The sequence below is a fragment of the Brachyhypopomus gauderio genome, unplaced genomic scaffold (assembly GCF_052324685.1).
Source record: "Brachyhypopomus gauderio isolate BG-103 unplaced genomic scaffold, BGAUD_0.2 sc90, whole genome shotgun sequence".
NCBI classification, from domain to species: domain Eukaryota; kingdom Metazoa; phylum Chordata; class Actinopteri; order Gymnotiformes; family Hypopomidae; genus Brachyhypopomus; species Brachyhypopomus gauderio.
The window spans coordinates 22,156-48,416 of NW_027506911.1; the positions used below are offsets into that span (position 1 = coordinate 22,156).

Consider the following 26,261-nt stretch of genomic DNA (forward strand, 5'->3'; position numbering starts at 1 on the left):
GATAAACTCTTGACAGGGGGATTAGCTCAAGTTGTAGAGCGCTCGCTTTGCATGCGAGAGGTAGTAGGATCGATGCCCACATTCTCCAAAGCTCTCTTACTGACTCCTTTCTTGCTTACGATAAGCATGAAGCAGCCAGCTCTAGTCTTAAGGGAATCATTTCATGACCTTCAAAGGTCTCTTAGAACATGGTCACTTTGGATTCCTCCAGCAAACAGTTGACATCTTTGCCACATCTCTTTTTACTTTTGGACAAAGAATGTCCATAAGCCGAAGGAAGCAGAGGAAAGTCCAATTCAGTCAAAACTTAAGCATGTCGTGAAGTGGTACACCTATGCTTTTGGACAACGCGTACATGCAAGTTGACACCTACACATTTCCTTCTCCAAATGCTTTATCAGCAGATGAATTGAACATCTAGAGTCTCGAGTTCTGACAATCCCACTGTGAAATCTCACAACAAAACATCAAACAGTTTATGTCTGTTTATAATTTTTCAACAGAATGCACAGGTCATTCAAAAGCTGAGGCTTTCCGCCTAGCTAGGTAGAGTTCATGCCGAAACCCGGGATCGAACCAGGGACCTTTAGATCTTCAGTCTAACGGTCTCCCAACTGAGCTATTTCGGCAAGCTGCAGATAAACCACGTCGAGATGCAAACGAAACTTTATCAACGACTGTTACCTTTCCTTAGGTTCTTGCAACATGCTTTCACAGCGTAACGGTTTTGGCACAGTGAAATTCACGGACAGGTACGGCAAGACCTAATTTGGCAATGTTTATCATGATGCCAACATGAGAAAACCTTGTGGGTCAATGCTGGATTCGGTATTATTTCCTAGTCGGGCTGAGCTGATCCGTAAGCTTTCCTTAAAACTCCAATCAAAAGAATAAACTCTTGAGAGGGGGATTAGCTCAAGTGGTAGAGCGCTCGCTTTGCATGCGAGAGGTAGTGGGATCGATGCCCACATTCTCCAAAGCTCTCTTACTGACTCCTTGCTTGCTTACGATAAGCAGCCAGCACTAGTCTTAAGGGAATCATTTCATGACCTTCAAAGGTCTCTTAGAACATGGTCACTTTGGATTCCTCCAGCAAACAGTTGACATCTTTGCCACATCTCTTTTTACTTTTGGACAAAGAATGTCCATAAGCCGAAGGAAGCAGAGGAAAGTCCAATTCAGTCAAAACTTAAGCATGTCGTGAAGTGGTACACCTATGCTTTTGGACAACGCGTACATGCAAGTTGACACCTACACATTTCCTTCTCCAAATGCTTTATCAGCAGATGAATTGAACATCTAGAGTCTCGAGTTCTGACAATCCCACTGTGAAATCTCACAACAAAACATCAAACAGTTTATGTCTGTTTATAATTTTTCAACAGAATGCACAGGTCATTCAAAAGCTGAGGCTTTCCACCTAGCTAGGTAGAGTTCATGCCGAAACCCGGGATCGAACCAGGGACCTTTAGATCTTCAGTCTAACGCTCTCCCAACTGAGCTATTTCGGCAAGCTGCAGATAAACCACGTCGAGATGCAAACGAAACTTTATCAACGACTGTTACCTTTCCTTAGGTTCTTGCAACATGCTTTCACAGCGTAACGGTTTTGGCACAGTGAAATTCACGGACAGGTACGGCAAGACCTAATTTGGCAATGTTTATCATGATGCCAACATGAGAAAACCTTGTGGGTCAATGCTGGATTCGGTATTATTTCCTAGTCGGGCTGAGCTGATCCGTAAGCTTTCCTTAAAACTCCAATCAAAAGAATAAACTCTTGAGAGGGGGATTAGCTCAAGTGGTAGAGCGCTCGCTTTGCATGCGAGAGGTAATGGGATCGATGCCCACATTCTCCAAAGCTTTCTTACTGACTCCTTGCTTGCTTACGATAAGCATGAAACAGCCAGCAATAGTCTTAAGGGAATCATTTCATGACCTTCAAAGGTCTCTTAGAACATGGTCACTTTGGATTCCTCCAGCAAACAGTTGACATCTTTGCCACATCTCTTTTTACTTTTGGACAAAGACTGTCCATAAGCCGAAGGAAGCAGAGGAAAGTCCAATTCAGTCAAAACTTAAGCATGTCGTGAAGTGGTACACCTATGCTTTTGGACAACGCGTACATGCAAGTTGACACCTACACATTTCCTTCTCCAAATGCTTTATCAGCAGATGAATTGAACATCTAGAGTCTCGAGTTCTGACAATCCCACTGTGAAATCTCACAACAAAACATCAAACAGTTTATGTCTGTTTATAATTTTTCAACAGAATGCACAGGTAATTCAAAAGCTGAGGCTTTCCGCCTAGCTAGGTCGAGTTCATGCCGAAACCCGGGATCGAACCAGGGACCTTTAGATCTTCAGTCTAACGCTCTCCCAACTGAGCTATTTCGGCAAGCTGCAGATAAACCACGTCGAGATGCAAACGAAACTTTATCAACGACTGTTACCTTTCCTTAGGTTCTTGCAACATGCTTTCACAGCGTAACGGTTTCGGCACAGTGAAATTCACGGACAGGTACGGCAAGACCTAATTTGGCAATGTTTATCATGATGCCAACATGAGAAAACCTTGTGGGTCAATGCTGGATTCGGTATTATTTCCTAGTCGGGCTGAGCTGATCCGTAAGCTTTCCTTAATACTCCAATCAAAAGGATAAACTCTTGAGAGGGGGATTAGCTCAAGTGGTAGAGTGCTCGCTTTGCATGCGAGAGGTAGTGGGATCGATGCCCACATTCTCCAAAGCTCTCTTACTGACTCCTTGCTTGCTTACGATAAGCATGAAGCAGCCAGCTCTAGTCTTTAGGGAATCATTTCATGACCTTCAAAGGTCTCTTAGAACATGGTCACTTTGGATTCCTCCAGCAAACAGTTGACATCTTTGCCACATCTCTTTTTACTTTTGGACAAAGACTGTCCATAAGCCAAAGGAAGCAGAGGAAAGTCCAATTCAGTCAAAACTTAAGCATGTCGTGAAGTGGTACACCTATGCTTTTGGACAACGCGTACATGCAAGTTGACACCTACACATTTCCTTCTCCAAATGCTTTATCAGCAGATGAATTGAACATCTAGAGTCTCGAGTTCTGACAATCCCACTGTGAAATCTCACAACAAAACATCAAACAGTTTATGTCTGTTTATAATTTTTCAACAGAATGCACAGGTCATTCAAAAGCTGAGGCTTACCGCCTAGCTAGGTCGAGTTCAAGCCGAAACCCGGGATCGAACCAGGGACCTTTAGATCTTCAGTCTAACGCTCTCCCAACTGAGCTATTTCGGCAAGCTGCAGATAAACCACGTCGAGATGCAAACGAAACTTTTTCAACGACTGTTACCTTTCCTTAGGTTCTTGCAACATGCTTTCACAGCGTAACGGTTTTGGCACAGTGAAATTCACGGACAGGTACGGCAAGACCTAATTTGGCAATGTTTATCATGATGCCAACATGAGAAAACCTTGTGGGTCAATGCTGGATTCGGTATTATTTCCTAGTCGGGCTGAGCTGATCCGTAAGCTTTCCTTAATACTCCAATCAAAAGGATAAACTCTTGAGAGGGGGATTAGCTCAAGTGGTAGAGCGCTCGCTTTGCATGCGAGAGGTAGTGGGATCGATGCCCACATTCTCCAAAGCTCTCTTACTGACTTCTTGCTTGCTTACGATAAGCATGAAGCAGCCAGCTCTAGTCTTAAGGGAATCATTTCTTGACCTTCAAAGGTCTCTTAGAACATGGTCACTTTGGATTCCTCCAGCAAACAGTTGACATCTTTGCCACATCTCTTTTTACTTTTGGACAAAGACTGTCCATAAGCCGAAGGAAGCAGAGGAAAGTCCAATTCAGTCAAAACTTAAGCATGTCGTGAAGTGGTACACCTATGCTTTTGGACAACGCGTACATGCAAGTTGACACCTACACATTTCCTTCTCCAAATGCTTTATCAGCAGATGAATTGAACATCTAGAGTCTCGAGTTCTGACAATCCCACTGTGAAATCTCACAACAAAACATCAAACAGTTTATGTCTGTTTATAATTTTTCAACAGAATGCACAGGTAATTCAAAAGCTGAGGCTTTCCGCCTAGCTAGGTCGAGTTCATGCCGAAACCCGGGATCGAACCAGGGACCTATGGAGGACGAAAGGTGACAAATAAATAAATAAATAAATAAATAAATGTACAGCCTAAAAGTAGAAATTCATGAACAAATACATAAATATTCGACATAAAATAGTTTTTATTTATTTTTTATGTATTTAAATGTTTTTTTTGTGGATTTATTTATTTATGGATTTAAGAATTAATTTATTTGTGGATTTATGGATTTAAAGATTTATTTATTTATGGATTTATTCCTCAAGTCCATGTTAATGAAGTGGGCGGGGACTATTGCAGTTCTAACGAGCTATTGGTCGAGGGAGGTGTGGATGAGCTGCAAGGCGGACAAGACATAACTAGTGATCCTTAATCCTTACAAAATGGCACGTGGAAAGTTGTCCCAGGTCCTGCGAGAAATCGCAGATGAGCTGGATAAGCGTAAGTTTCGTGTTTTTAATTATTTTTGCTGATTATCAAAATGTATTTATACCGAAGAACGCCACCGTTATACTCTTTAATGAAATAATGTCCTCGTGTTCTAACTGCCCCTCTCCTTGCAGCGTCAACATCTGCAGCAACCTCAGTCGCAGTCGATCTGAACCAGTGTAGGTTTAGCGTTTTCATTCTTTTCTATAGATTATTAAAATGCAGTTTTACCCAGGAACGCCATAGTTGTACTGTTGTTTAGTTAAATAATGGCCTCATCCTTCTCCTTGCAGCAACCTCGTCTGCAGCGGCTCAGTCAAGCACAGGTTCAGCTCAACATATACACCCTGTAGATGGTATGTGGCTTATTTGGGTCAAAGAACCCACAAGCATCCAGGAGCCGAAGTTAATGCGAAACGTGTCCCAATAGTATTCAGCTGTAGCCGCTAGTTCTTAGCCTAGCTAATTGCAGATTAAGTTAGCAACGACATCACTAGCTAGAAAGCACATTTACGTGATTGGAATGACAAAAACTCACAAATACATTTGTTGTGCCACTATAGCGGAAGTTGCCAGACTGTTTCGGCCATATAAAGGAAGACCGCTGTCCAGGCGTCAAACGTTTGGACAATTAAGACAGCCCTGTTCATATACTCATACGTTCTGCTGTCTGTCGGACAAAAATGCAGAATCTGTTCCTACTCGTCAGCTGAAACGGCGACTGAGCACATTTGGTTTAGGGGAGAAGCGCGTTACCTATCGAGGTGAGTGACCTGTGTTTATGATACAGAAAATTTAAATAGTTCGTTCTTTAGTGTGTTAAGAATCTTAAATAATTATTTTTGATAACATTGCAGTTTTGAGAAACTTTCTAATTATTAATAATTGTTTTTTATAAGGCAACCATAAAAGTCCAGATGAATTCAAAAGGTTCCTTTTGGAGGCGTATCCCAAACTGAGACAGGGTGGTGGATTTGAGCTCTTGAGAATTGCTGGTACAACTAAAAGTAGGCAACTGAGTATCATACCTTGTCCCAGGGAAGGATATGATGTGAATTATTTAAAGGATCCACAGACTCAAATAGGTCACGCTACAGTATTCATTCGCCCACTACAGAGGAATCTTGATATGGACAATGTAAGTAACTCAGTTCGACAGAAATTTGTCTTTACTTTTTTCTATTGTTTTAAACAATGTATGTTGATCCTTAGGAACCTGAGGCAGAGATTTGTGAAGAGGTAGCTGGACCACCTCAAGAATGCATGACATGTGGTGCTGAATTTCCCTTTGCAACAATCAAGTTTCACAGTGATGAGTGCCTAAGGTAATTTACAGTGGAATTTAAAATACATTGTGAAAAGCTGGATACACCATTTACATCTTTAGAAAATGAGAACGGAAACCTTTTGAGTTTTAGATATTGGTTGTAGTTAGTGTGATTGGTTTGTGCTCTGGTTATTTGAAATGAACTCCACTACTTGTTATTCCTTTAGAGGAAACTTCTGCACCTTCATAGTGGCTGAATATAATTTATGAGGGTTTTCTTTTTAGCCTAACAGTCAGTTTAATTTAAATATTTGCATGTAAGGAAGTCACAGGATAGTGAGCAGGTAGTGTGTGAGGGAGGCCCAGAAAGTCCCTGCTCCAGCACCAGTGAGGGGAGACCCAGACAGTCCAGCTCCAGTACCAGTGAGGGGAGACCCAGACAGTCCAGCTCCAGTACCAGTGAGGGGAGACCCCTGAGAAGCTCAGGACAGCCTGAAACTGACAACAGTATCAACTTGGTGCCATCTCAGGGCAATGAACTATATTCACACATTATTGATTTGGACAGCATTGAGGAGAGGGAACCGGATGGTCTGTACACCTGCATAATATACTTATTTTTATGTCGGTAGTTGGAGCCTGTAACAAATAATCTTTATTATTTACAGATTGGAAAAATGAGCCAAATCCAGCATATGCTGCAAAGAAATTCAGAGACAGCCTGTTACAAAAACACGAAACTGGAAAACCACTACATCTTCAAATGGATCTCAGAGATACTCCAGCAGACAGGGAGAGGGCAATCCTGTCTTTTTATAAGATGGCTAATATTGATTGGGCTTGCCCATTGTCTTGCACACTCAAGGGTAATGTTGACAAAGACTTCGGAATAAGTGTACTTGATGGACATAAAAATGCTTTCTTATATATCTGGTTATGTATGAAATGTTTTTTTTATGCTTTTTAGGTGATCCAGCTATTGGAGATGGGGTGATGCGCCATTTCTTTGAAACCATTATGTCTAAAATTCAACATGGTTTTGAAATAAACTTTAGTAAGTCATGGTATCTTTGTATGCACTTTAAAGGGAAATGTATAGAGCGAATCAGTGCACATTGTTGCAACCTCTCTCCTGTCTTTTTAAATGATTTGACAATCTGAGGGCATCTCAAAAAGCAGTGTTCTTTTCGGCCAGCATATTTTGCTTCTTAGTTTTTAATTACTGTGCTGTTTAAAGGAAATGTTATTGCTGTTTTAATGTCCCTAAAGTAAATGCTAATATATATTAATATACATAACAGGCTATCAATCAGCTTTTTGCCTTAATGCAGTGATCATTTAACAGGGAAAGAGAATGTTAGTCAAATGTTTTAAAATGTGTTTTTGATTAACAAAGCAATCTTCTTTGAAGTGCCAGGAGGAACACTTCTATTTGAAGGTGAAAAAGACCATCTGATTCCATCAACATCTCAACTTCTTTTTGAGAGCGATTTCTTTCTTGTTGCTGGCCGAATGATGGGTCACTCATTCCTCCATGAAGGGCCAACCTTTGCTGGACTAAGCCCAGCAATTATGCATGTGTTGTTTGGTGGGTCGCCAGAAACGACCACAATTGAGATTGCAGACTGTGCTGACACTGATGTCCGTGACCTAATCAGTATGGTATGTTCCTTTTAGATACTGTTTTACAAGGATGATTGTACAATTCCACTTGCATATTTATGTATGAACAAATTATAACATTATATTTTAGCTTGAGAGTTCAAAGGAACTTGCAGCAGAAGACAAAACAAAAATCACTGAGCTAGCAGTGTCCTGGGACTTACCGGCGTTGACATCACAAAACAGAATGTGGCTACATGACAAACTTCTCTATCATGCAGTGAGTTGTCTGTCCTCTTATTGTGTGTCTAGGTGGTAGAGGCAAGTAAGACACATGAGTCTCCTTATTGTTATCAATACTCAATTTTTGCAGGTCATTGGGAGGACATGGAAGCAAGTGAAGCAGTTAAGGCGTGGCTTAAAAGAAACTCTGATCTGGCCCTTGCTGACTGAGCGAAAGGATACAATCCCTTTTCTTTTTCCACGGTCCTCTGACATGCAGTTCACTCCTGAGGTAAATGTGGGTCTGTAGAATAAACCTGTTTATAGATGGATGTTTTAAAGTTCATTAACCTGTTCTATTAGATGATTCTAGAAAAAGTCAATTGGCCAGTACACAATGAAGACAGCGAGGTTAACCTGGAGGACCAGTGTAGGCTTACTGAATTTCTTCGCAGATTCATTGAGAATAGTACGTGAATTTTGTGTATTGATTATTGAATTAGGGAAGTTGATTATAGATTCACATTTTATGATTTTCATTGTTATTCATTTGAAGAGTTTTTATATGCAGGCTCCTCAAACATCCTGCATGTTCTTCTGCGATTCTGGGTGGGCTGGAGCCTGCTGCCAAGATACCTTGATGTGGAAGTGGTGGAATGTACCTTCCCCAAGTCCAACACATGCTTTCATCTGCTAAAACTACCCGGCCACTATAAAGAATACCTGGCCTTTGAAAAGGACTTGCTCGCAGCAGTCTGGAGCACGGACAGTGGATTTGGCTTGATCTGAGACTTTTAATTAAAATCAATAGGAGTTATGAGATATTCATCATTAATTAATATCTGATTAATCCAAATAAAGTGTCATGTTCGTTAACATTTATGCATTTGGACAAGAATTGCACTTACCAGCTAGAACGTTAATAATAATAATATTCTTTTGTTACTCTTTATGGACAAGTCAGATTGTGCAGTACATTTGTTTATTGCAGCGTGTCTGGAAAAACTCAAACATGCAGTATTATTTTTACAGTGAAGTTGTTCTTAAATGTAACATTCAATAAAAATTCTGCTGAAATACAATGTTAGACTGATGAGAATCCAAACAACTAAAAGTGAGTGCAGGAGCTCATTAGGTACGTCGTGTCAGAAAATGTTGGGAACAAATTAGGATTGTATTTCCTCTATTAAATTGACTGTTTCTAAATAAATGTCAAGTGCACATGACAATGGGCCTTCTGGAGTTGGCAGTCTTTGAAGTTCCTGCTCAGTAAGTGGCCGTTGGAGCTGAACCTCTGGAATCTCAAGCCCTGGTTGATGGTGACTGTAAGACCCTGTCCAGTCAACTCCATACTCCGTGCTGTTAACCTAAAATTGATGAAGTTGTTCAAGTTGAAGGACCAATATATGTGGTAATTATAGAACAAGCTGTTAAAAGAACCATACAACCTAATCAAATTAGTTTCCACTGAAATATTAATAAAGCAATTAATATGTAGGTAGAGCCAATATCATGCATTAATCTATGTAATTTATACAGCTGTGAATTATACAACATTGAATTCAACTCAACAATTCTTAGTAATAAATGTGCATTTAGGACAATGATGAAGACAAACGTATTTTAATATTAACCTGTGCAGGGTCTTGTACTTCCACATGCTTATGAAGTGCCCAGAGCTGCAAAGGAGATTGGTTCTGCTCTGTGCGCAGTCTATGGTGATTCCAGGAGTCCTTAAAAAACTGAAGATGTCTCTGAATTAGTGGGAGAAAGCACCAGTGCAGTGCAAAAAGATGAACATCCTCATCTGGATTCAGAAGACCTTCTCTCTCAAGGTTTGTGAAGATCGTGTAAAACAGATCCAACACTCCAGAATAAACGTCCCTCCACAACCTCTCAATTCTTAAACAAGAAAAAAAGAGCAAAAGATACAATGAAATATTAGATTCCTCCAGAAAGTTTTTGAGCTCTAGTGTAGATTGTGAAGATACTAATGCATTAATTCCTGTGATTTTTAAGACATGGTTATGGCATAGAGGTCTCCGTTATGTATCAGAGCTCAAGTACAGTGTTCATGAATGAGCAAATACTAACACCTTTGATTGTGGACACTTCTACCAGTAATAAATGAATTCCGGTTTTGTCCTCTGTTGGCAATCATGAAATGTGCCACATCAACATTCTCCCCTCCTTTGTCTGACCTCACACGAGATGGCACACCATAGACGCTTACAGCTTCTAAAAAGCTGGTCAAGACTGTGGAGGCTCTGTTGTTAGTAGCTGCCTTCAGGTACACTATGAGCCTGCTGTAGCCATCTACACCACCATGAACAACAATACGCCATCTAAAATAAAAAAACTGAATGTTAATACTTTGTCTTAATCCAAATGTAGTTGTACAAGCCATTATTGTTGTACACAAAATATAACCGTAACTTTTACTGTACCTTTTTTTATTGAGCTTTTCACTGAACAACACTGTTTATGTACCGTCAGTCTCCACTGAGAAACCTTCATGTAATACTTATCTATTGAATTTTCATAGCAGTTAATTGTGAAATGTATTATGACACAGACTTACCGAATCAACTTATGATTTCCATCTATATGCCATAGACTGTTAGGTCCTGGCACATTATATCTTCTGCGCCTCCGTGGATTAAGGCGGAGGGTGCGGAAAGCCACTCCGTGCTCATCTACACGCCGCATTGCATCTTGAACTCGCTGTCCTACAAAGGAAGAACAATAAAAAACAACTTTGAACAAGTGCAGTCATACCCATATAAAATCAAAATCATTTGAAATAATAAAAAAGGGTGAAGTCAGGTGAGTTAGGCCATCAGATTAGGCCATACAAGCTGATGTTAAATACTATTTCTAATACTCTGGGCCAAATTGTACTTGAGAGGTTGAAAATTATCTGACTGGTCTAAAGTTGATGTTCATTTCAGCTGAAATACGACAGATGTTTTAAACATTTTATATTATATATATATTATATATATATTATATATTATATTATATTATATATTTTCTGCTTCAGCAGAACAATAAAGTTTTATTCTATTCTATTCTATTCTATTTTATAAACATTTTATATTTATATATTTGTCAAAACAAATGAAATAGTAGTAGTTACTTACTCTGTATGTAGATCCCTCGGGCATTAAGATGTCCAACCATGAGTTTGTATCCTGAATTTGGATGATGAAGAAGAATGTCTCTCACCATGGCATCAAGGTCATTGTCATCCACCGACGAGTACAGATCACCGACTCTGTACAAATTATAAGCACGTTTATCCTAGCATGCATCCCTAAACACGATAGTTGAATCGAAGAGCTTCTACTATGGGTGCGTTTAAAGCAGAACACGTAGCCTAGTTATCTAGACAATGTAATAAGCTAGTTAGCCAATTACCTTAATCCATTCTGTGCCATCCTGCGACGAATGGTTCTTTCAGAGACCCCAAACACAGACGCTATTTGACCCGCTGTAAGGCCCATATGGACATATGCCTCTATTGTCTGCAATGGGAGCAAAAAAGCAGGGCGACCTGGACCACCCACGTTACCTGTCGCAGACACGGACTCGTGTTGAATTTGGTGAGCAACTTGCTGCAGGTTGTCCAAAATTGAAAGGTCAATATCAATCTCTTCCCCGAGTTCCGACAACTCTAAAACTATTCCTTCAATCCTAAATGAACAGTCATCAAAGTGCCCACTGTCCAACTCTTCGGCTATTAATCTTATTTCCGCAGCAACTCTTCTCCTCATTTCTGCCATGACTACTTCTTGAGGTAGTTAAGTATTACTCACCAGATTCAAAAACAAGGCAGGAGTAATCGAACACACAGCTTTCACCAAGATTACCCAATAGCGTATTGATTTAGTCTACTTCATTAGCATATTGGAGAAGGAAATCCATAAATAAATAAATCCTTAAATCCAGAAATAAATAAATTCTTAAATCAATAAATCCATACAAAAAATAAATCCTTAAATCCAGAAATAAATAAATTCTTAAATCCATAAATAAATAAATACTGTTTTAAGTCGAACATTTATGCATTTATTTATTGATTTTTTACTTTTATGCTGTATATTTATTTATTTATTTATTTATTTATTTATTTGTCACCTTTCGTCCTCCATAGGGACCTTCAGATCTTCAGTCTAACGCTCTCCCAACTGAGCTATTTCGGCAAGCTGCAGATAAACCACGTCGAGATGCAAACAAAACTTTATCAACGACTGTTACCTTTCCTTAGGTTCTTGCAACATGCTTTCACAGCGTAACGGTTTCGGCACAGTGAAATTCATGGACAGGTACGGCAAGACCTAATTTGGCAATGTTTATCATGATGCCAACATGAGAAAACCTTGTGGGTCAATGCTGGATTCGGTATTATTTCCTAGTCGGGCTGAGCTGATCCGTAAGCTTTCCTTAATACTCCAATCAAAAGGATAAACTCTTGAGAGGGGGATTAGCTCAAGTGGTAGAGCGCTCGCTTTGCATGCGAGAGGTAGTGGGATCGATGCCCACATTCTCCAAAGCTCTCTTACTGACTCCTTGCTTGCTTACGATAAGCATGAAGCAGCCAGCTCTAGTCTTTAGGGAATCATTTCATGACCTTCAAAGGTCTCTTAGAACATGGTCACTTTGGATTCCTCCAGCAAACAGTTGACATCTTTGCCACATCTCTTTTTACTTTTGGACAAAGACTGTCCATAAGCCAAAGGAAGCAGAGGAAAGTCCAATTCAGTCAAAACTTAAGCATGTCGTGAAGTGGTACACCTATGCTTTTGGACAACGCGTACATGCAAGTTGACACCTACACATTTCCTTCTCCAAATGCTTTATCAGCAGATGAATTGAACATCTAGAGTCTCGAGTTCTCACAATCCCACTGTGAAATCTCACAACAAAACATCAAACAGTTTATGTCTGTTTATAATTTTTCAACAGAATGCACAGGTCATTCAAAAGCTGAGGCTTTCCACCTAGCTAGGTCGAATTCATGCCGAAACCCGGGATCGAACCAGGGACCTTTAGATCTTCAGTCTAACGCTCTCCCAACTGAGCTATTTCGGCAAGCTGCAGATAAACCACGTCGAGATGCAAACGAAACTTTATCAACGACTGTTACCTTTCCTTAGGTTCTTGCAACATGCTTTCACAGCGTAACGGTTTCGGCACAGTGAAATTCACGGACAGGTACGGCAAGACCTAATTTGGCAATGTTTATCATGATGCCAACATGAGAAAACCTTGTGGGTCAATGCTGGATTCGGTATTATTTCCTAGTCGGGCTGAGCTGATCCATAAGCTTTCCTTAAAACTCCAATCAAAACTATAAACTCTTGAGAGGGGGATTAGCTCAAGTGGTAGAGCGCTCGCTTTGCATGCGAGAGGTAGTGGGGTCGATGCCCACATTCTCCAAAGCTCTCTTACTGACTCCTTGCTTGCTTACGATAAGCATGAAGCAGCCAGCTCTAGTCTTAAGGGAATCATTTCATGACCTTCAAAGGTCTCTTAGAACATGGTCACTTTGGATTCCTCCAGCAAACAGTTGACATCTTTGCCACATCTCTTTTTACTTCTGGACAAAGACTGTCCATAAGCCGAAAGAAGCAGAGGAAAGTCCAATTCAGTCAAAACTTAAGCATGTCGTGAAGTGGTACACCTATGCTTTTGGACAACGCGTACATGCAAGTTGACACCTACACATTTCCTTCTCCAAATGCTTTATCAGCAGATGAATTGAACATCTAGAGTCTTGAGTTCTGACAATCCCACTGTGAAATCTCACAACAAAACATCAAACAGTTTATGTCTGTTTATAATTTTTCAACAGAATGCACAGGTCATTCAAAAGCTGAGGCTTTCCACCTAGCTAGGTCGAGTTCATGCCGAAACCCGGGATCGAACCAGGGACCTTTAGATCTTCAGTCTAACGCTCTCCCAACTGAGCTATTTCAGCAAGCTGCAGATAAACCACGTCGAGATGCAAACGAAACTTTATCAACGACTGTTACCTTTCCTTAGGTTCTTGCAACATGCTTTCACAGCGTAACGGTTTCGGCACAGTGAAATTCACGGACAGGTACAGCAAGACCTAATTTGGCAATGTTTATCATGATGCCAACATGAGAAAACCTTGTGGGTCAATGCTGGATTCGGTATTATTTCCTAGTCGGGCTGAGCTGATCCGTAAGCTTTCCTTAAAACTCCAATCAAAAGATTAAACTCTTGAGAGGGGGATTAGCTCAAGTGGTAGAGCGCTCGCTTTGCATGCGAGAGGTAGTGGGATCGATGCCCACATTCTCCAAAGCTCTCTTACTGACTCCTTGCTTGCTTACGATAAGCATGAAGCAGCCAGCTTTTGTCTTAAGGGAATAATTTCATGACCTTCAAAGGTCTCTTAGAACATGGTCACTTTGGATTCCTCCAGCAAACAGTTGACATCTTTGCCACATCTCTTTTTACTTTTGGACAAAGGCTGTCCATAAGCCGAAGGAAGCAGAGGAAAGTCCAATTCAGTCAAAACTTAAGCATGTCGTGAAGTGGTACACCTATGCTTTTGGACAACGCGTACATGCAAGTTGACACCTACACATTTCCTTCTCCAAATGCTTTATCAGCAGATGAATTGAACATCTAGAGTCTCGAGTTCTGACAATCCCACTGTGAAATCTCACAACAAAACATCAAACAGTTTATGTCTGTTTATAATTTTTCAACAGAATGCACAGGTCATTCAAAAGCTGAGGCTTTCCACCTAGCTAGGTCGAGTTCATGCCGAAACCCGGGATCGAACCAGGGACCTTTAGATCTTCAGTCTAACGCTCTCCCAACTGAGCTATTTCGGCAAGCTGCAGATAAACCACGTCGAGATGCAAACGAAACTTTATCAACGACTGTTACATTTCCTTAGGTTCTTGCAACATGCTTTCACAGCGTAACGGTTTCGGCACAGTGAAATTCACGGACAGGTACAGCAAGACCTAATTTGGCAATGTTTATCATGATGCCAACATGAGAAAACCTTGTGGGTCAATGCTGGATTCGGTATTATTTCCTAGTCGGGCTGAGCTGATCCGTAAGCTTTCCTTAAAACTCCAATCAAAAGAATAAACTCTTGAGAGGGGGATTAGCTCAAGTGGTAGAGCGCTCGCTTTGCATGCGAGAGGTAGTGGGATCGATGCCCACATTCTCCAAAGCTCTCTTACTGACTCCTTGCTTGCTTACGATAAGCATGAAGCAGCCAGCTTTAGTCTTAAGGGAATAATTTCATGACCTTCAAAGGTCTCTTAGAACATGGTCACTTTGGATTCCTCCAGCAAACAGTTGACATCTTTGCCACATCTCTTTTTACTTTTGGACAAAGGCTGTCCATAAGCCGAAGGAAGCAGAGGAAAGTCCAATTCAGTCAAAACTTAAGCATGTCGTGAAGTGGTACACCTATGCTTTTGGACAACGCGTACATGCAAGTTGACACCTACACATTTCCTTCTCCAAATGCTTTATCAGCAGATGAATTGAACATCTAGAGTCTCGAGTTCTCACAATCCCACTGTGAAATCTCACAACAAAACATCAAACAGTTTATGTCTGTTTATAATTTTTCAACAGAATGCACAGGTCATTCAAAAGCTGAGGCTTTCCACCTAGCTAGGTCGAATTCATGCCGAAACCCGGGATCGAACCAGGGACCTTTAGATCTTCAGTCTAACGCTCTCCCAACTGAGCTATTTCGGCAAGCTGCAGATAAACCACGTCGAGATGCAAACGAAACTTTATCAACGACTGTTACCTTTCCTTAGGTTCTTGCAACATGCTTTCACAGCGTAACGGTTTCGGCACAGTGAAATTCACGGACAGGTACGGCAAGACCTAATTTGGCAATGTTTATCATGATGCCAACATGAGAAAACCTTGTGGGTCAATGCTGGATTCGGTATTATTTCCTAATCGGGCTGAGCTGATCCATAAGCTTTCCTTAAAACTCCAATCAAAACTATAAACTCTTGAGAGGGGGATTAGCTCAAGTGGTAGAGCGCTCGCTTTGCATGCGAGAGGTAGTGGGGTCGATGCCCACATTCTCCAAAGCTCTCTTACTGACTCCTTGCTTGCTTACGATAAGCATGAAGCAGCCAGCTCTAGTCTTAAGGGAATCATTTCATGACCTTCAAAGGTCTCTTAGAACATGGTCACTTTGGATTCCTCCAGCAAACAGTTGACATCTTTGCCACATCTCTTTTTACTTCTGGACAAAGACTGTCCATAAGCCGAAAGAAGCAGAGGAAAGTCCAATTCAGTCAAAACTTAAGCATGTCGTGAAGTGGTACACCTATGCTTTTGGACAACGCGTACATGCAAGTTGACACCTACACATTTCCTTCTCCAAATGCTTTATCAGCAGATGAATTGAACATCTAGAGTCTTGAGTTCTGACAATCCCACTGTGAAATCTCACAACAAAACATCAAACAGTTTATGTCTGTTTATAATTTTTCAACAGAATGCACAGGTCATTCAAAAGCTGAGGCTTTCCACCTAGCTAGGTCGAGTTCATGCCGAAACCCGGGATCGAACCAGGGACCTTTAGATCTTCAGTCTAACGCTCTCCCAACTGAGCTATTTCAGCAAGCTGCAGATAAACCACGTCGAGATGCAAACGAAACTTTATCAACGACTGTTACCTTTCCTTAGGTTCTTGCAACATGCTTTCACAGCGTAACGGTTTCGGCACAGTGAAATTCACGGACAGGTACAGCAAGACCTAATTTGGCAATGTTTATCATGATGCCAACATGAGAAAACCTTGTGGGTCAATGCTGGATTCGGTATTATTTCCTAGTCGGGCTGAGCTGATCCGTAAGCTTTCCTTAAAACTCCAATCAAAAGATTAAACTCTTGAGAGGGGGATTAGCTCAAGTGGTAGAGCGCTCGCTTTGCATGCGAGAGGTAGTGGGATCGATGCCCACATTCTCCAAAGCTCTCTTACTGACTCCTTGCTTGCTTACGATAAGCATGAAGCAGCCAGCTTTTGTCTTAAGGGAATAATTTCATGACCTTCAAAGGTCTCTTAGAACATGGTCACTTTGGATTCCTCCAGCAAACAGTTGACATCTTTGCCACATCTCTTTTTACTTTTGGACAAAGGCTGTCCATAAGCCGAAGGAAGCAGAGGAAAGTCCAATTCAGTCAAAACTTAAGCATGTCGTGAAGTGGTACACCTATGCTTTTGGACAACGCGTACATGCAAGTTGACACCTACACATTTCCTTCTCCAAATGCTTTATCAGCAGATGAATTGAACATCTAGAGTCTCGAGTTCTGACAATCCCACTGTGAAATCTCACAACAAAACATCAAACAGTTTATGTCTGTTTATAATTTTTCAACAGAATGCACAGGTCATTCAAAAGCTGAGGCTTTCCACCTAGCTAGGTCGAGTTCATGCCGAAACCCAGGATCGAACCAGGGACCTTTAGATCTTCAGTCTAACGCTCTCCCAACTGAGCTATTTCGGCAAGCTGCAGATAAACCACGTCGAGATGCAAACGAAACTTTATCAACGACTGTTACCTTTCCTTAGGTTCTTGCAACATGCTTTCACAGCGTAACGGTTTCGGCACAGTGAAATTCACGGACAGGTACAGCAAGACCTAATTTGGCAATGTTTATCATGATGCCAACATGAGAAAACCTTGTGGGTCAATGCTGGATTCGGTATTATTTCCTAGTCGGGCTGAGCTGATCCGTAAGCTTTCCTTAAAACTCCAATCAAAACTATAAACTCTTGAGAGGGGGATTAGCTCAAGTGGTAGAGCGCTCGCTTTGCATGCGAGAGGTAGTGGGGTCGATGCCCACATTCTCCAAAGCTCTCTTACTGACTCCTTGCTTGCTTACGATAAGCATGAAGCAGCCAGCTCTAGTCTTAAGGGAATCATTTCATGACCTTCAAAGGTCTCTTAGAACATGGTCACTTTGGATTCCTCCAGCAAACAGTTGACATCTTTGCCACATCTCTTTTTACTTCTGGACAAAGACTGTCCATAAGCCGAAAGAAGCAGAGGAAAGTCCAATTCAGTCAAAACTTAAGCATGTCGTGAAGTGGTACACCTATGCTTTTGGACAACGCGTACATGCAAGTTGACACCTACACATTTCCTTCTCCAAATGCTTTATCAGCAGATGAATTGAACATCTAGAGTCTTGAGTTCTGACAATCCCACTGTGAAATCTCACAACAAAACATCAAACAGTTTATGTCTGTTTATAATTTTTCAACAGAATGCACAGGTCATTCAAAAGCTGAGGCTTTCCACCTAGCTAGGTCGAGTTCATGCCGAAACCCGGGATCGAACCAGGGACCTTTAGATCTTCAGTCTAACGCTCTCCCAACTGAGCTATTTCAGCAAGCTGCAGATAAACCACGTCGAGATGCAAACGAAACTTTATCAACGACTGTTACCTTTCCTTAGGTTCTTGCAACATGCTTTCACAGCGTAACGGTTTCGGCACAGTGAAATTCACGGACAGGTACAGCAAGACCTAATTTGGCAATGTTTATCATGATGCCAACATGAGAAAACCTTGTGGGTCAATGCTGGATTCGGTATTATTTCCTAGTCGGGCTGAGCTGATCCGTAAGCTTTCCTTAAAACTCCAATCAAAAGAATAAACTCTTGAGAGGGGGATTAGCTCAAGTGGTAGAGCGCTCGCTTTGCATGTGAGAGGTAGTGGGATCGATGCCCACATTCTCCAAAGCTCTCTTACTGACTCCTTGCTTGCTTACGATAAGCATGAAGCAGCCAGTTTTAGTCTTAAGGGAATAATTTCATGACCTTCAAAGGTCTCTTAGAACATGGTCACTTTGGATTCCTCCAGCAAACAGTTGACATCTTTGCCACATCTCTTTTTACTTTTGGACAAAGGCTGTCCATAAGCCGAAGGAAGCAGAGGAAAGTCCAATTCAGTCAAAACTTAAGCATGTCGTGAAGTGGTACACCTATGCTTTTGGACAACGCGTACATGCAAGTTGACACCTACACATTTCCTTCTCCAAATGCTTTATCAGCAGATGAATTGAACATCTAGAGTCTCGAGTTCTGACAATCCCACTGTGAAATCTCACAACAAAACATCAAACAGTTTATGTCTGTTTATAATTTTTCAACTGAATGCACAGGTCATTCAAAAGCTGAGGCTTTCCGCCTAGCTAGGTCGAGTTCATGCCGAAACCCGGGATCGAACCAGGGACCTTTAGATCTTCAGTCTAACGCTCTCCCAACTGAGCTATTCCGGCAAACTGCAGATAAACCACGTCGAGATGCAAACGAAACTTTATCAACGACTGTTACCTTTCCTTAGGTTCTTGCAACATGCTTTCACAGCGTAACGGTTTCGGCACAGTGAAATTCACGGACAGGTACAGCAAGACCTAATTTGGCAATGTTTATCATGATGCCAACATGAGAAAACCTTGTGGGTCAATGCTGGATTCGGTATTATTTCCTAGTCGGGCTGAGCTGATCCGTAAGCTTTCCTTAAAACTCCAATCAAAAGAATAAACTCTTGAGAGGGGGATTAGCTCAAGTGGTAGAGCGCTCGCTTTGCATGCGAGAGGTAGTGGGATCGATGCCCACATTCTCCAAAGCTCTCTTACTGACTCCTTGCTTGCTTACGATAAGCATGAAGCAGCCAGCTCTAGTCTTAAGGGAATCATTTCATGACCTTCAAAGGTCTCTTAGAACATGGTCACTTTGGATTCCTCCAGCAAACAGTTGACATCTTTGCCACATCTCTTTTTACTTTTGGACAAAGACTGTCCATAAGCCGAAAGAAGCAGAGGAAAGTCCAATTCAGTCAAAACTTAAGCATGTCGTGAAGTGGTACACCTATGCTTTTGGACAACGCGTACATGCAAGTTGACACCTACACATTTCCTTCTCCAAATGCTTTATCAGCAGATGAATTGAACATCTAGAGTCTTGAGTTCTGACAATCCCACTGTGAAATCTCACAACAAAACATCAAACAGTTTATGTCTGTTTATAATTTTTCAACAGAATGCACAGGTCATTCAAAAGCTGAGGCTTTCCACCTAGCTAGGTCGAGTTCATGCCGAAACCCGGGATCGAACCAGGGACCTTTAGATCTTCAGTCTAACGCTCTCCCAACTGAGCTATTTCAGCAAGCTGCAGATAAACCACGTCGAGATGCAAACGAAACTTTATCAACGACTGTTACCTTTCCTTAGGTTCTTGCAACATGCTTTCACAGCGTAACGGTTTCGGCACAGTGAAATTCACGGACAGGTACAGCAAGACCTAATTTGGCAATGTTTATCATGATGCCAACATGAGAAAACCTTGTGGGTCAATGCTGGATTCGGTATTATTTCCTAGTCGGGCTGAGCTGATCCGTAAGCTTTCCTTAAAACTCCAATCAAAAGAATAAACTCTTGAGAGGGGGATTAGCTCAAGTGGTAGAGCGCTCGCTTTGCATGCGAGAGGTAGTGGGATCGATGCCCACATTCTCCAAAGCTCTCTTACTGACTCCTTGCTTGCTTACGATAAGCATGAAGCAGCCAGCTTTTGTCTTAAGGGAATAATTTCATGACCTTCAAAGGTCTCTTAGAACATGGTCACTTTGGATTCCTCCAGCAAACAGTTGACATCTTTGCCACATCTCTTTTTACTTTTGGACAAAGGCTGTCCATAAGCCGAAGGAAGCAGAGGAAAGTCCAATTCAGTCAAAACTTAAGCATGTCGTGAAGTGGTACACCTATGCTTTTGGACAACGCGTACATGCAAGTTGACACCTACACATTTCCTTCTCCAAATGCTTTATCAGCAGATGAATTGAACATCTAGAGTCTCGAGTTCTGACAATCCCACTGTGAAATCTCACAACAAAACATCAAACAGTTTATGTCTGTTTATAATTTTTCAACAGAATGCACAGGTCATTCAAAAGCTGAGGCTTTCCACCTAGCTAGGTCGAGTTCATGCCGAAACCCGGGATCGAACCAGGGACCTTTAGATCTTCAGTCTAACGCTCTCCCAACTGAGCTATTTCGGCAAGCTGCAGATAAACCACGTCGAGATGCAAACGAAACTTTATCAACGACTGTTACATTTCCTTAGGTTCTTGCAACATGCTTTCACAGCGTAACGGTTTCGGCACAGTGAAATTCACGGACAGGTACAGCAAGACCTAATTTGGCAATGTTTATCATGATGCCAACATGAGAAAACCTTGTGGGTCAATGCTGGATTCGGTATTATTTCCTAGTCGGGCTGAGCTGATCCGTAAGCTTTCCTTAAAACTCCAATCAAAAGAATAAACTCTTGAGAGGGGGATTAGCTCAAGTGGTAGAGCGCTCGCTTTGCATGCGAGAGGTAGTGGGATCGATGCCCACATTCTCCAAAGCTCTCTTACTGACTCCTTGCTTGCTTACGATAAGCATGAAGCAGCCAGCTTTAGTCTTAAGGGAATAATTTCATGACCTTCAAAGGTCTCTTAGAACATGGTCACTTTGGATTCCTCCAGCAAACAGTTGACATCTTTGCCACATCTCTTTTTACTTTTGGACAAAGGCTGTCCATAAGCCGAAGGAAGCAGAGGAAAGTCCAATTCAGTCAAAACTTAAGCATGTCGTGAAGTGGTACACCTATGCTTTTGGACAACGCGTACATGCAAGTTGACACCTACACATTTCCTTCTCCAAATGCTTTATCAGCAGATGAATTGAACATCTAGAGTCTCGAGTTCTCACAATCCCACTGTGAAATCTCACAACAAAACATCAAACAGTTTATGTCTGTTTATAATTTTTCAACAGAATGCACAGGTCATTCAAAAGCTGAGGCTTTCCACCTAGCTAGGTCGAATTCATGCCGAAACCCGGGATCGAACCAGGGACCTTTAGATCTTCAGTCTAACGCTCTCCCAACTGAGCTATTTCGGCAAGCTGCAGATAAACCACGTCGAGATGCAAACGAAACTTTATCAACGACTGTTACCTTTCCTTAGGTTCTTGCAACATGCTTTCACAGCGTAACGGTTTCGGCACAGTGAAATTCACGGACAGGTACGGCAAGACCTAATTTGGCAATGTTTATCATGATGCCAACATGAGAAAACCTTGTGGGTCAATGCTGGATTCGGTATTATTTCCTAGTCGGGCTGAGCTGATCCATAAGCTTTCCTTAAAACTCCAATCAAAACTATAAACTCTTGAGAGGGGGATTAGCTCAAGTGGTAGAGCGCTCGCTTTGCATGCGAGAGGTAGTGGGGTCGATGCCCACATTCTCCAAAGCTCTCTTACTGACTCCTTGCTTGCTTACGATAAGCATGAAGCAGCCAGCTCTAGTCTTAAGGGAATCATTTCATGACCTTCAAAGGTCTCTTAGAACATGGTCACTTTGGATTCCTCCAGCAAACAGTTGACATCTTTGCCACATCTCTTTTTACTTCTGGACAAAGACTGTCCATAAGCCGAAAGAAGCAGAGGAAAGTCCAATTCAGTCAAAACTTAAGCATGTCGTGAAGTGGTACACCTATGCTTTTGGACAACGCGTACATGCAAGTTGACACCTACACATTTCCTTCTCCAAATGCTTTATCAGCAGATGAATTGAACATCTAGAGTCTCGAGTTCTGACAATCCCACTGTGAAATCTCACAACAAAACATCAAACAGTTTATGTCTGTTTATAATTTTTCAACAGAATGCACAGGTCATTCAAAAGCTGAGGCTTTCCACCTAGCTAGGTCGAGTTCATGCCGAAACCCAGGATCGAACCAGGGACCTTTAGATCTTCAGTCTAACGCTCTCCCAACTGAGCTATTTCGGCAAGCTGCAGATAAACCACGTCGAGATGCAAACGAAACTTTATCAACGACTGTTACCTTTCCTTAGGTTCTTGCAACATGCTTTCACAGCGTAACGGTTTCGGCACAGTGAAATTCACGGACAGGTACAGCAAGACCTAATTTGGCAATGTTTATCATGATGCCAACATGAGAAAACCTTGTGGGTCAATGCTGGATTCGGTATTATTTCCTAGTCGGGCTGAGCTGATCCGTAAGCTTTCCTTAAAACTCCAATCAAAAGAATAAACTCTTGAGAGGGGGATTAGCTCAAGTGGTAGAGCGCTCGCTTTGCATGCGAGAGGTAGTGGGATCGATGCCCACATTCTCCAAAGCTCTCTTACTGACTCCTTGCTTGCTTACGATAAGCATGAAGCAGCCAGCTTTAGTCTTAAGGGAATAATTTCATGACCTTCAAAGGTCTCTTAGAACATGGTCACTTTGGATTCCTCCAGCAAACAGTTGACATCTTTGCCACATCTCTTTTTACTTTTGGACAAAGGCTGTCCATAAGCCGAAGGAAGCAGAGGAAAGTCCAATTCAGTCAAAACTTAAGCATGTCGTGAAGTGGTACACCTATGCTTTTGGACAACGCGTACATGCAAGTTGACACCTACACATTTCCTTCTCCAAATGCTTTATCAGCAGATGAATTGAACATCTAGAGTCTCGAGTTCTGACAATCCCACTGTGAAATCTCACAACAAAACATCAAACAGTTTATGTCTGTTTATAATTTTTTCAACAGAATGCACAGGTCATTCAAAAGCTGAGGCTTTCCACCTAGCTAGGTCGAGTTCATGCCGAAACCCGGGATCGAACCAGGGACCTTTAGATCTTCAGTCTAACGCTCTCCCAACTGAGCTATTTCGGCAAGCTGTAGGTAAACCACGTCGAGATGCAATCGAAACTTTATCAACGACTGTTACCTTTCCTTAGGTTCTTGCAACATGCTTTCACAGCGTAACGGTTTCGGCACAGTGAAATTCACGGACAGGTACGGCAAGACCTAATTTGGCATTGTTTATCATGATGCCAACATGAGAAAACCTTGTGGGTCAATGCTGGATTCGGTATTATTTCCTAGTCGGGCTGAGCTGATCCGTAAGCTTTCCTTAAAACTCCAATCAAAAGAATAAACTCTTGAGAGGGGGATTAGCTCAAGTGGTAGAGCGCTCGCTTTGCATGCGAGAGGTAGTGGGATCGATGCCCACATTCTCCAAAGCTCTCTTACTTACTCCTTGCTTGCTTACGATAAGCATGAAGCAGCCAGCTTTAGTCTTAAGGGAATAATTTCATGACCTTCAAAGGTCTCTTAGAACATGGTCACTTTGGATTCCTCCAGCAAACAGTTGACATCTTTGCCACATCTCTTTTTACTTTTGGACAAAGGCTGTCCATAAGCCGAAGGAAGCAGAGGAAAGTCCAATTCAGTCAAAACTTAAGCATGTCGTGAAGTGGTACACCTATGCTTTTGGACAACGCGTACATGCAAGTTGACACCTACACATTTCCTTCTCCAAATGCTTTATCAGCAGATGAATTGAACATCTAGAGTCTCGAGTTCTGACAATCCCACTGTGAAATCTCACAACAAAACATCAAACAGTTTATGTCTGTTTATAATTTTTCAACTGAATGCACAGGTCATTCAAAAGCTGAGGCTTTCCGCCTAGCTAGGTCGAGTTCATGCCGAAACCCGGGATCGAACCAGGGACCTTTAGATCTTCAGTCTAACGCTCTCCCAACTGAGCTATTCCGGCAAACTGCAGATAAACCACGTCGAGATGCAAACGAAACTTTATCAACGACTGTTACCTTTCCTTAGGTTCTTGCAACATGCTTTCACAGCGTAACGGTTTCGGCACAGTGAAATTCACGGACAGGTACAGCAAGACCTAATTTGGCAATGTTTATCATGATGCCAACATGAGAAAACCTTGTGGGTCAATGCTGGATTCGGTATTATTTCCTAGTCGGGCTGAGCTGATCCGTAAGCTTTCCTTAAAACTCCAATCAAAAGAATAAACTCTTGAGAGGGGGATTAGCTCAAGTGGTAGAGCGCTCGCTTTGCATGCGAGAGGTAGTGGGATCGATGCCCACATTCTCCAAAGCTCTCTTACTTACTCCTTGCTTGCTTACGATAAGCATGAAGCAGCCAGCTTTAGTCTTAAGGGAATAATTTCATGACCTTCAAAGGTCTCTTAGAACATGGTCACTTTGGATTCCTCCAGCAAACAGTTGACATCTTTGCCACATCTCTTTTTACTTTTGGACAAAGGCTGTCCATAAGCCGAAGGAAGCAGAGGAAAGTCCAATTCAGTCAAAACTTAAGCATGTCGTGAAGTGGTACACCTATGCTTTTGGACAACGCGTACATGCAAGTTGACACCTACACATTTCCTTCTCCAAATGCTTTATCAGCAGATGAATTGAACATCTAGAGTCTCGAGTTCTGACAATCCCACTGTGAAATCTCACAACAAAACATCAAACAGTTTATGTCTGTTTATAATTTTTCAACTGAATGCACAGGTCATTCAAAAGCTGAGGCTTTCCGCCTAGCTAGGTCGAGTTCATGCCGAAACCCGGGATCGAACCAGGGACCTTTATATCTTCAGTCTAACGCTCTCCCAACTGAGCTATTTCGGCAAGCTTCAGATAAACCACGTCGAGATGCAAACGAAACTTTATCAACGACTGTTACCTTTCCTTAGGTTCTTGCAACATGCTTTCACAGCGTAACGGTTTCGGCACAGTGAAATTCACGGACAGGTACAGCAAGACCTAATTTGGCAATGTTTATCATGATGCCAACATGAGAAAACCTTGTGGGTCAATGCTGGATTCGGTATTATTTCCTAGTCGGGCTGAGCTGATCCGTAAGCTTTCCTTAAAACTCCAATCAAAAGAATAAACTCTTGAGAGGGGGATTAGCTCAAGTGGTAGAGCGCTCGCTTTGCATGCGAGAGGTAGTGGGATCGATGCCCACATTCTCCAAAGCTCTCTTACTTACTCCTTGCTTGCTTACGATAAGCATGAAGCAGCCAGCTTTAGTCTTAAGGGAATAATTTCATGACCTTCAAAGGTCTCTTAGAACATGGTCACTTTGGATTCCTCCAGCAAACAGTTGACATCTTTGCCACATCTCTTTTTACTTTTGGACAAAGGCTGTCCATAAGCCGAAGGAAGCAGAGGAAAGTCCAATTCAGTCAAAACTTAAGCATGTCGTGAAGTGGTACACCTATGCTTTTGGACAACGCGTACATGCAAGTTGACACCTACACATTTCCTTCTCCAAATGCTTTATCAGCAGATGAATTGAACATCTAGAGTCTCGAGTTCTGACAATCCCACTGTGAAATCTCACAACAAAACATCAAACAGTTTATGTCTGTTTATAATTTTTTCAACAGAATGCACAGGTCATTCAAAAGCTGAGGCTTTCCACCTAGCTAGGTCGAGTTCATGCCGAAACCCGGGATCGAACCAGGGACCTTTAGATCTTCAGTCTAACGCTCTCCCAACTGAGCTATTTCGGCAAGCTGCAGGTAAACCACGTCGAGATGCAATCGAAACTTTATCAACGACTGTTACCTTTCCTTAGGTTCTTGCAACATGCTTTCACAGCGTAACGGTTTCGGCACAGTGAAATTCACGGACAGGTACGGCAAGACCTAATTTGGCAATGTTTATCATGATGCCAACATGAGAAAACCTTGTGGGTCAATGCTGGATTCGGTATTATTTCC

At 41.9% G+C, this 26,261-nt stretch overlaps 2 protein-coding genes and 20 non-coding genes across 25 annotated transcripts; 1 reads left to right on the top strand and 21 right to left on the bottom strand.

Annotated features, from left to right (window-relative positions):
* Window positions 1-556: 556 nt before the first annotated feature.
* Window positions 557-629, bottom strand: trnaf-gaa (transfer RNA phenylalanine (anticodon GAA)). The gene has a single exon. It is a non-coding gene; the product is annotated as a tRNA-Phe (tRNA).
* Window positions 630-1,438: 809 nt separating this feature from the next.
* On the bottom strand, window positions 1,439-1,511 carry trnaf-gaa (transfer RNA phenylalanine (anticodon GAA)). Its single transcript has one exon. It is a non-coding gene; the product is annotated as a tRNA-Phe (tRNA).
* An 816-nt stretch (window positions 1,512-2,327) lies between these two features.
* trnaf-gaa (transfer RNA phenylalanine (anticodon GAA)) lies at window positions 2,328-2,400 on the bottom strand. The gene has a single exon. It is a non-coding gene; the product is annotated as a tRNA-Phe (tRNA).
* An 816-nt stretch (window positions 2,401-3,216) lies between these two features.
* trnaf-gaa (transfer RNA phenylalanine (anticodon GAA)) lies at window positions 3,217-3,289 on the bottom strand. Its single transcript has one exon. It is a non-coding gene; the product is annotated as a tRNA-Phe (tRNA).
* Window positions 3,290-4,234: 945 nt separating this feature from the next.
* On the top strand, window positions 4,235-8,651 carry LOC143493618 (G2/M phase-specific E3 ubiquitin-protein ligase-like). 4 transcript variants are annotated; one of them, XM_076992139.1, is made up of 13 exons: window positions 4,235-4,541; window positions 4,664-4,708; window positions 4,823-4,885; window positions 5,093-5,293; window positions 5,429-5,667; window positions 5,742-5,854; window positions 6,465-6,662; window positions 6,764-6,850; window positions 7,208-7,458; window positions 7,550-7,678; window positions 7,772-7,912; window positions 7,984-8,089; window positions 8,192-8,651. In XM_076992139.1, the coding sequence occupies exons 7-13, from the start codon at window positions 6,560-6,562 to the stop codon at window positions 8,407-8,409; spliced, it is 1,035 nt and encodes a 344-aa protein (XP_076848254.1). In that variant the 5' UTR covers window positions 4,235-4,541; window positions 4,664-4,708; window positions 4,823-4,885; window positions 5,093-5,293; window positions 5,429-5,667; window positions 5,742-5,854; window positions 6,465-6,559; the 3' UTR covers window positions 8,410-8,651. The 4 variants fall into 4 exon arrangements, with proteins under 4 accessions (XP_076848254.1, XP_076848258.1, XP_076848257.1 ...); XM_076992143.1 differs by having other exon boundaries at window positions 4,236-4,541; XM_076992142.1 differs by lacking the exons at window positions 4,235-4,541; window positions 4,664-4,708; window positions 4,823-4,885; ... (1 more) ...; window positions 5,429-5,667; window positions 5,742-5,854 and adding an exon at window positions 5,905-6,387.
* A 76-nt stretch (window positions 8,652-8,727) lies between these two features.
* LOC143493617 (uncharacterized) lies at window positions 8,728-11,245 on the bottom strand. The gene is made up of 6 exons (XM_076992138.1): window positions 11,041-11,245; window positions 10,764-10,897; window positions 10,202-10,349; window positions 9,717-9,965; window positions 9,255-9,522; window positions 8,728-8,987 (listed from the first exon to the last, which is right to left on the bottom strand). Exons 1-6 carry the CDS (start codon window positions 11,124-11,126, stop codon window positions 8,787-8,789), a joined length of 1,086 nt encoding a protein of 361 aa, XP_076848253.1. The 5' UTR covers window positions 11,127-11,245; the 3' UTR covers window positions 8,728-8,786.
* Window positions 11,246-12,641: 1,396 nt separating this feature from the next.
* trnaf-gaa (transfer RNA phenylalanine (anticodon GAA)) lies at window positions 12,642-12,714 on the bottom strand. Its single transcript has one exon. It is a non-coding gene; the product is annotated as a tRNA-Phe (tRNA).
* Window positions 12,715-13,530: 816 nt separating this feature from the next.
* Window positions 13,531-13,603, bottom strand: trnaf-gaa (transfer RNA phenylalanine (anticodon GAA)). The gene has a single exon. It is a non-coding gene; the product is annotated as a tRNA-Phe (tRNA).
* An 816-nt stretch (window positions 13,604-14,419) lies between these two features.
* trnaf-gaa (transfer RNA phenylalanine (anticodon GAA)) lies at window positions 14,420-14,492 on the bottom strand. Its single transcript has one exon. It is a non-coding gene; the product is annotated as a tRNA-Phe (tRNA).
* An 816-nt stretch (window positions 14,493-15,308) lies between these two features.
* On the bottom strand, window positions 15,309-15,381 carry trnaf-gaa (transfer RNA phenylalanine (anticodon GAA)). The gene has a single exon. It is a non-coding gene; the product is annotated as a tRNA-Phe (tRNA).
* An 816-nt stretch (window positions 15,382-16,197) lies between these two features.
* trnaf-gaa (transfer RNA phenylalanine (anticodon GAA)) lies at window positions 16,198-16,270 on the bottom strand. The gene has a single exon. It is a non-coding gene; the product is annotated as a tRNA-Phe (tRNA).
* Window positions 16,271-17,086: 816 nt separating this feature from the next.
* On the bottom strand, window positions 17,087-17,159 carry trnaf-gaa (transfer RNA phenylalanine (anticodon GAA)). Its single transcript has one exon. It is a non-coding gene; the product is annotated as a tRNA-Phe (tRNA).
* Window positions 17,160-17,975: 816 nt separating this feature from the next.
* On the bottom strand, window positions 17,976-18,048 carry trnaf-gaa (transfer RNA phenylalanine (anticodon GAA)). Its single transcript has one exon. It is a non-coding gene; the product is annotated as a tRNA-Phe (tRNA).
* An 816-nt stretch (window positions 18,049-18,864) lies between these two features.
* trnaf-gaa (transfer RNA phenylalanine (anticodon GAA)) lies at window positions 18,865-18,937 on the bottom strand. Its single transcript has one exon. It is a non-coding gene; the product is annotated as a tRNA-Phe (tRNA).
* An 816-nt stretch (window positions 18,938-19,753) lies between these two features.
* On the bottom strand, window positions 19,754-19,826 carry trnaf-gaa (transfer RNA phenylalanine (anticodon GAA)). Its single transcript has one exon. It is a non-coding gene; the product is annotated as a tRNA-Phe (tRNA).
* An 816-nt stretch (window positions 19,827-20,642) lies between these two features.
* trnaf-gaa (transfer RNA phenylalanine (anticodon GAA)) lies at window positions 20,643-20,715 on the bottom strand. Its single transcript has one exon. It is a non-coding gene; the product is annotated as a tRNA-Phe (tRNA).
* Window positions 20,716-21,531: 816 nt separating this feature from the next.
* On the bottom strand, window positions 21,532-21,604 carry trnaf-gaa (transfer RNA phenylalanine (anticodon GAA)). The gene has a single exon. It is a non-coding gene; the product is annotated as a tRNA-Phe (tRNA).
* An 816-nt stretch (window positions 21,605-22,420) lies between these two features.
* On the bottom strand, window positions 22,421-22,493 carry trnaf-gaa (transfer RNA phenylalanine (anticodon GAA)). The gene has a single exon. It is a non-coding gene; the product is annotated as a tRNA-Phe (tRNA).
* An 817-nt stretch (window positions 22,494-23,310) lies between these two features.
* On the bottom strand, window positions 23,311-23,383 carry trnaf-gaa (transfer RNA phenylalanine (anticodon GAA)). Its single transcript has one exon. It is a non-coding gene; the product is annotated as a tRNA-Phe (tRNA).
* Window positions 23,384-24,199: 816 nt separating this feature from the next.
* Window positions 24,200-24,272, bottom strand: trnaf-gaa (transfer RNA phenylalanine (anticodon GAA)). The gene has a single exon. It is a non-coding gene; the product is annotated as a tRNA-Phe (tRNA).
* An 816-nt stretch (window positions 24,273-25,088) lies between these two features.
* Window positions 25,089-25,161, bottom strand: trnaf-gaa (transfer RNA phenylalanine (anticodon GAA)). Its single transcript has one exon. It is a non-coding gene; the product is annotated as a tRNA-Phe (tRNA).
* An 817-nt stretch (window positions 25,162-25,978) lies between these two features.
* trnaf-gaa (transfer RNA phenylalanine (anticodon GAA)) lies at window positions 25,979-26,051 on the bottom strand. The gene has a single exon. It is a non-coding gene; the product is annotated as a tRNA-Phe (tRNA).
* Window positions 26,052-26,261: the final 210 nt, after the last annotated feature.